This window comes from Hemitrygon akajei, chromosome 4 (assembly GCF_048418815.1).
Source record: "Hemitrygon akajei chromosome 4, sHemAka1.3, whole genome shotgun sequence".
Lineage (NCBI taxonomy): Eukaryota > Metazoa > Chordata > Chondrichthyes > Myliobatiformes > Dasyatidae > Hemitrygon > Hemitrygon akajei.
In genome coordinates, this window is record NC_133127.1 from 92,683,226 (window position 1) to 92,691,074 (window position 7,849).

The window sequence follows — 7,849 nt, forward strand, 5'->3', positions numbered from 1 at the left end:
TCTCTCTCTCCTGCTTCTCACCTCACAGCCCCTGGCCCCTTTCTATATCCCCTTAGAACAATGGGAGCAATTAATATCTTCTTAAAACAATGACATAATAACGTCCTGTACAATGCCCCTGAACAACGAGAGCAATTAATATCTTAACATACTGACGTCCTGTACAGTGCCCCTACATGCCTACACGGTACAGTTACCACAGGACAATCTAGGACGCGTTACGGTTGACGAGCTGGGACCGATTGCATTGTTACATTTCCTGTCCCAACGCCATCCATCCTGCTACATTGACAACCCACTACCCCACCAAATACCACCTGCTCAGTGGGAGCTTATAGCAACCCATTAACCTCTCAAGTCCCACAGTCTTTTCCTACAATACACTCCACCCCTCGGTACCAACTCGTCAACGGCGGCGAGGGGTTACACAGCGTTGAATAACCTGCTTAATCACAAAAACACATAAAGCCACAAAAATTATGAACAGAATAACAAACACAAACCATTGTACAATAGTATGTCCCCAATCACCAAATAAATCTGCAAACCAAGAGAAAGGCCCACCCTCGTGCGGTTGCTTATCCCGCTCAATATCCGCGCTTACTTTATGCAGATTGGCCACAGCCTCGCGTACATGATGTACTAAGTTAGTGACATTTTCCGTGACGTCCGGTATGTAGGTGCAGCACTCAGCGCCGATCACAGCGCAGGTACCGCCCTCCTTAGCTAGCAGAAAATCTAAAGCTATCCTGTTTTGCAAGGCTACTGTTCTGATGGCAACCACCTCGGACGTCAAGGCATCAACCGCACCAGTTGTTTCCACCAATCCCTTGGCCGTTTCATTAGCAATAGACTCTACTAAATCATATAATTTGTCTACTTCTCGCGAAACTTTAACTACCCCATACCCGGGAATAATAGCCCCGAAAAATAGCTCAGCAGCACTCAGCCCCCTACGGACCCGGGCAGACTGATGATCTCGCAGTCTGGTCACATGGTGTAAGTAGGGGACTGCGTAAGCCAAATAGCAGCAACCGTTCCACAGATAGGGTAACCAGGGGTAGGCCGTATCACCACAGATCCAATACGTACCATTCAAAGCCCCTTTTCCCCCACGTACCCTACCTGTGGTATGGGTCGTGGTTCCGTTACAGTAACTGTTACCAACCCTAATCCCCCTACGCGTACGCCTGCACACACAATCCCGACCTACTATCCCGGCCGCGACCGGGAAGGTCGGCGGGGCACTCCCTTTATCATAAGCGGGAATGTACCACCCCGTAAACAGGTGCTGGTACATCGGTAAATTGGTAACATTATCTGAGGGCGGATCTACTTCCCCCGTGTTGTTATTAAACCGTACCCACGCCCAATATTCCTCCCTACGAAAAGGGAGTTGTATCATAGGCACCCCCGCATCGCTATCCAGGGGGCCCGTGCTGCATACCCAACACTTAGTTAGGTTCAATCGACGGGCGTATTCATGACTCATTCGCAAAAACATATTATTTCGGAAGACGGAGGGAAGAAGGGGAGGGGAATCTCGCCGTCGACGGGACAGATAGATTCCCATCCGCTTACCATATAACGGGGCACACCCGCCCGCCAGCTTACAGACGGCGGACTGGTTCCGGCCATGGGGACATGATAGGGCAAATCCAGGAACACCGTCTGGGATATGGTGATTAATTACTTCCCCACCGTCTTTAACAATAACTCGATACCAATTACAAGTTAACCGGTCAACCCTCCATCCACTCGCATGACACATGCAGCTGTCACCGACGGATAAGTGTAGCTGGTCGGTGCCATCGTCACAAAACCAGATACGAGAACTGGTACTGGATCCGAGAAGAAGGAGGGTCAGCAGGCCGTACAAGAGCATCATCAAAGTCCTGAAAACAAACAGTCATTCGCGGTTAGTCAGGCGTTCTGTATTTAAACATTCCACCCGATCGTGCCCTTCCACAGCCACCCAACGGGTGTTCCCCTGGGCCACAGCAATTATCTCCCCCGGGAGGCGTTCACCTGTAGGATAACGGACCCATACCTGTTGTCCTACAACAGACACCATTTTTTCTTCCTCGTCTTCCTCAATGTCAATGCCGGCCTGGTTACCATCAGGGGGAAACAGGCGCTCTAACGGGGTGCCCCCCTTCCCCACTCGTTGGTTTAACCGGTCTACTGCTTGTTGCAGCACAATACACCAGCCCTTAAGTGTATGGCTGGGAGTCAACAACCGGATCTGCTCCTTTAGCAGTCCGTTCATCCTCTCCACTAGTCCTGAGGCTTGGGGATAATAAGGTATGTGAAACACCCAGTATACCCCATGGGCTACTGCCCAGTCGGCTACTTGTCCTCCGGTGAAATGGGACCCATTATCTGATTGTATTTCTTCCGGGATACCGTAGTGGGATATCAAGTAGTCAAGTCCGGCCACGGTGGAGTCTTGATCCGCTCTGGCACTGGGGCGGGCCAACACCACCCCTGAATATGTGTCTACCATGACCAAACAATACTTCTTCCCCCGACATTCAGGCATGGGGCCAATATAGTCCACTTGCCATACCCGGGCGGGGGCTTTCCCACGTTTTATTGCAGCGGGAGGGCCTTGCATCACCCGACGGGGTTTTACCTCCTGGCAGGTAGGACAAGTATGCACCAGCTCCTTTACCGTGTCACCTGTTAGAGCAATCCCATGCCGCTGAGCCCACTCCCGAGTACCCTTTTCTCCCCTATGTCCACTCTGTTCATGGGCCCAGCGACCCAGAGCCAGCACGTCCATCTTTCGGATCGCGGCTAACAGGTCTACATGCTCATTATGAGTTGCCGTTTCAGTGGGCCGCTTATCATGGGCATCCACATGCCATACTGTTATGGTCCGTGTCAGCGCAGCTGCCCACAACTTCTTCCATAACTCCTGTCCCCATATGGGCTTACCGTGCACTGTCCAGCCGTTCCGTTCCCAATCAGGCATCCACACGGTCAGTCCATTTGCTACGGCCCACGAATCTGTATATAAATACACAGCAGTGTCCACAGCACTAGGACCCATAGCATCAGATTCTACATTACTGTGATCCAGGGGCAAAGTGACTGCCACCAACTCAGCGAGCTGACTGGAGCCGGCCATACCCTCTTCAGTAAGCTCGGTCCCAGAACTAGGATGATAAGCGGCAGCCCGCCACCGCGGCACGCCGGACACCCATTTACTTGATCCATCGGTGAACCAAGCATGTTTCTTTTCTTCGTCGGTTAGCTCTTCAAAGGGCCGCCCCCACTTCACGGGTGAGGTAGGTAATACATCGATCTTCTCAGCGACTGGTTTCGGCTCCAACGGCTGCTCGGCTACCAGCTCGTGTATGCGACTCACTCCGTCAGGTCCCTTGGTAGCTCGATCTTGAATGTACCACTTCCACTTAACGATGGAGGACTGTTGGGCTCGCCCCTGCTTTAAGCTAGCGGAGTCCGATAGGATCCAGTTCATAATGGGGAGGCTAGGTCGAAGAACAATAGGTGCATCTCCAGTCATCCGCTCCGTTTCAATCAGCGCCCAGTAACAGGCCAGAAGTTGTCGCTCAAAGGCGGTGTACCGTGTTGCAGCATCTGACATCTTCCTGGACCAAAAGCCCAGAGGAACTCGCCGTCCTGCTTGTTTTTGCCACATGCTCCAGTGAGCCGCATCCACATCGGCGGTTACCTGCAGTTCAAACGGTACACCTGGTACCCTTGGAGACAAAGGTAGCGCTTGTTGTACAGCTAGCTTAGCATCTTCAAACGACTTCTGTTGTTCTTCGCCCCACTCAAAGGGGGCCTTTTTCCGGGTGACCACATAGAGAGGGCGCAGGAGGCCGGACAGGTGCGGAATATGCCTCCGCCAGTAACCTAGCAACCCGAGGAATCGTTGCGTGTCTGTCTTGTTAGAGGGGGTGGCAATATTAATTATTTTCTGCCGCACCTTTTCCGGAATGACTTGCTCTCCCGCATGCCACTGAATGCCCAGGAACACGACTGACTGACTTGGTCCCTGGACTTTAGCGGGGTTAACCGCCCAGCCCCGTTGTGTGAGGTATGCGGTTAGAGATTCCAGGGCCTCTTGTACTGTGTCCATATCACAGCCCTGAACCATAATATCATCAATATAATGGTGAATAATAATACTAGGTATGGTGGTGAATTCTGCCAGGTCTCGGGCTATCAATCCATGGCATACGGTGGGAGAGTGGAGATAACCCTGAGGTAGTCGGGTAAATGTATACTGTCGCCCCTTCCAAGTGAAGGCAAATTGATCCTGCGATTCGGGGCTAATAGGAATACTAAAGAAGGCATTGGCCAGGTCAATCACAGCATACCAACTCCCGTTCTCCTGCGCGGCGATATTTTCAATAATAGTTACTATGTCCGGAACGGCCGCCGCCAATGGGGGAGCCGCTCTATTCAGCCGGCGGTAATCGACCGTCATTCGCCACGAGCCGTCTGGCTTCTGTACTGGCCATATTGGGCTATTAAACGGGGAAGTGGCTGGTCGCACAATGCCTTCCTGGACCAAAGCCTGTACCGTCTCGGTTATGGCATCATGCCCCCCTGGGATGCGGTATTGGGGAACACTGACCGGAGAGAGAGGAGCGGGGATGTGGACCGGTTCCCACCTTGCCTTTCCCACAATTACTCTGGTAGCCCTTATCCCAAAAGTGAACGCACCCCTTGTGGTTTGTAACTGTAACCCTCTTAAGATGTTCATACCCAGTATACATTCTTCCGTGGGAGCCACCAGTACCCGCCGCACCACCGGGGTATGATTGCCAATAGTGAGGCGGACCGAAATCTCTCGGGCCCGCGTCAGAGCTCCTCCCATACCCTCAATGTGGTACGGTGGTCCTTTCCACTTATCTGGATTGCCCGGTATTACCGTATGTTCAGCCCCAGTATCAACCAAGGCTAGATGGCGCTGGTCATTCCCCTTACCCCAGTGGACTATTACAGGTATATAAGGCCGGGGGTCACCCTTTGTCCACTCTGTGGTGATGCGATACACCAGGGCGACCCCGCCAACCTCCTATTCTTTACATGGCACTGGTGCCTTCCATTTAGCCGCCTCCTCCTGCAATGTTTTACGCACCAGCTGTTGCACATCGTCCAAGCTGGGATAAAGGGAAGGGGACGAATTGCTCACATCATTACTCTTCAGACCCGGTCCTCCTTCCACCTTTCCCTTCACTTTGGTCTTATACAATGCATGCAGGACAGAGGTGGGCTTACCATCTATTTCTTCCTTACGGACACCTGCCTGCAACAGTGAGAGGAACATTTCTCGCCTACTCGGTCCTGGCGGTCCCTCTTTCTTCTGCCGATCCGCAGATACGGGCCGAGCCCGGCTACGGGGGGTGGCTATTTCAGACAAAGTCTGCAGGGCCCCTATAACACGGGCGATAGGGCTCCTGATCAAGGGTCCCGTCATTGATAACACAACTCCCCGTAATGCGGGAGCCGCTGAGCGGACCAGGCGGGTCTGCATACCGGCGGTGAAGAGTTCATCCTCTGGCCCTCCCCCATGGGCCCACTGGCCCAGCCGATGGGCATATAGGGCAGCCGCCAGGGCTTGCTGCCGCAGCACCTGTGCTCCTTCCTCCCCCGTCTCCCAATCCGCAACTTTATGGTCCCAATCCATAGCGGAAGGGAAGACTCTATGGGCGGCTGCAGTAATAGTATAGAACAAATAATCAGTGTCAACGCTCCGACCCCGCAACTCTTGGTTAAGGCGAGGGTCTGTAGCTAACGTCCCCATACCTACCAACTCCTCCGGAGTTAGATAGATATGCCCCCCTCCTTCTTCCCATATCCGTAATAACCAAGCCGCCAAAGGTTCCGATGGTTTCTGCCGGAACCTCTGGCCCATCCCGGACAATTCCTTCATGGTGTAATCCTTATATTGTACCTGCCTCCGACCCACGTTTAGGGCCTCTCCCGGTCTTACCCGCGCATCGCCCTCGGCCTGAGCATAGTCAGAATCAAAATCGTTTCCCTCCGCCTCATCCTGGGGGGTAGGATAAGTATACGTGGTGACCATTGCCGGCCGGGCTTGGGCTTGGGCGGTATCCTCTCCCTGGCCATTGCCCGGGAGAGGTGGATAAGATGGTTGATCCGGATATCGGTTGTCATCATCATACCAGATATCACCATCCCAGGTATCGATGTCATCCCCTTGTGCTAACATTGCCCTTACTCGGGCGGGATCCGGGGACATAGATCCCTTTTGCTTATACAACTGGTGTTTCAATTGGAGGGCCCTACATGCCAATTTGACCCCCGTTTCCTCCAGCTCAGAAGCCCGATTCTGACTGGTGCGCACTACTTCGCCCATCATAGCACACCTCTGTTGCATGGCTTCAACTTCCTCCCTTAATTCACCCAATTCCTTCTTCTTAGCAGATAATACTCCTGATTGATGCCTCAGGGCTGTGGCCAGCAGCCAAAAAGCATCCGTCAGGGACCCCTCTTGCTCCGGAAAATTCAGCTCTCGCAATAACCGTGCCACTCTTTCCCCGATAGGGGTTTCCCGTGGTAGCAGGCGATCCTCCCAACTGAGAGGAGAGCCCAACTGAGACAATGTATTTGCCAGCATCCCGAACCCAGCCGAATTATCCGTCCAGCCGGGAATAAGGAACTGTTCGGGAGTGGCCTCCTTCTTGCGGCGGAACAAATTCATCCTGATACCCTGCTCGCAGCGCCAATTGTTATGGACGGAATGTTATCCGACCAAGCAGGAACGTGGTATCAGAGAAAATGTATCCGCGACAAGAATGAGACTAGACCACGGATCACAGGATTACACTTGTTTATTGGTAAGGTAAAATATTAGCATAAATGACACTTCATTGCGAAAAGCGGCTTAGCTTAACTACCCACGCTGTGCAACTGCCCTTTTCCCAATACAGGCAACACTTATCAATGCGTACGCTGTGCAACTGCCCTTTTCCCGATACAAGCAATACTTATCAACGTGTGGTTAATCCCACTCCCACACGACTCATACGGGGCCAGGAACAGGTGTGATGAAGCACCCACGCCAGCGAACGCGGTCTTCACCTGGGATGTTTCGTCCCCACCTGGGGTTCCTTCTGGTCTTGCTAGTTGTTGTCCTTCTCCACGGACTGCATGTCGTCCTCTCTCTGTCTACCTGCTTGTCTTCTCTCTCTCCTCTGCTTCTCTTCTCTCTCTCTCTCCTGCTTCTCACCTCACAGCCCCTGGCCCCTTTCTATATCCCCTTAGAACAATGGGAGCAATTAATATCTTCTTAAAACAATGACATAATAACGTCCTGTACAATGCCCGTGAACAATGAGAGCAATAAATATCTTAACATACTGACGTCCTGTACAGTGCCCCTACATGCCTACATGGTACAGTTACCACAGGACAATATAGGACGCGTTGCGGTTGACGAGCTGGGACCGATTGCATTGTTCCATTGCCTGGCCCGACGCCATCCATTCTGCTACATTAACAACCCACTACCCCACCAAATACCACCTGCTCAGTGGGAGCTTATAGCAACCCATTAACCTCTCAAGTCCCACAGTCTTTTCCTACAATACAGAGAGGAAGAGATAGGACAAAGTGAAAATCTTTATTAAGGTGAGGCCAATGTCTCCTTTGGGATAAGCTGCAAAATGAGGTCATCTGGTCAAAGTATTGTTAGGGACAGTTTGGGAAGGAGAACATGGGGTATTATATATAAAATATATAAAATGGGGTAGTCAGAGTGAGAATATAGACAAAAGATTGCAGAATACATTCAGTAAGACAGACTGCCATAGTGGAATGAAAACAACTGAATTAATACCACAGG

General features: G+C 52.0%; 2 protein-coding genes across 2 annotated transcripts; both read right to left on the reverse strand.

Moving 5' to 3' along the window:
* Positions 1-406: 406 nt before the first annotated feature.
* Positions 407-3,045, reverse strand: LOC140725935 (endogenous retrovirus group 3 member 1 Env polyprotein-like). The gene is made up of 2 exons (XM_073041858.1): positions 2,941-3,045; positions 407-1,895 (listed from the first exon to the last, which is right to left on the reverse strand). The coding sequence occupies exon 2, from the start codon at positions 1,886-1,888 to the stop codon at positions 407-409; it is 1,482 nt and encodes a 493-aa protein (XP_072897959.1). The 5' UTR covers positions 1,889-1,895; positions 2,941-3,045.
* On the reverse strand, positions 1,881-6,706 carry LOC140726007 (uncharacterized). Its single transcript, XM_073041907.1, has 2 exons — positions 5,120-6,706; positions 1,881-5,056 (listed from the first exon to the last, which is right to left on the reverse strand). Exons 1-2 carry the CDS (start codon positions 6,704-6,706, stop codon positions 1,910-1,912), a joined length of 4,734 nt encoding a protein of 1,577 aa, XP_072898008.1. The 3' UTR covers positions 1,881-1,909.
* Positions 6,707-7,849: the final 1,143 nt, after the last annotated feature.

What these genes read in the sequence shown, in the direction of transcription:
- LOC140725935 (XM_073041858.1), bottom strand. Translation starts at nt 1,888, where the DNA reads ATGATGCTCTTGTACGGCCTGCTGACCCTCCTTCTTCTCGGATCCAGT.
- LOC140726007 (XM_073041907.1), bottom strand. Translation starts at nt 6,706, where the DNA reads ATGAATTTGTTCCGCCGCAAGAAGGAGGCCACTCCCGAACAGTTCCTT. An exon ending in TGGACGATGTGCAACAGCTG is followed by an intron (nt 5,057 to 5,119) that starts GTGCGTAAAACA and finishes TGTAAAGAATAG; the next exon opens with GAGGTTGGCGGGGTCGCCCT.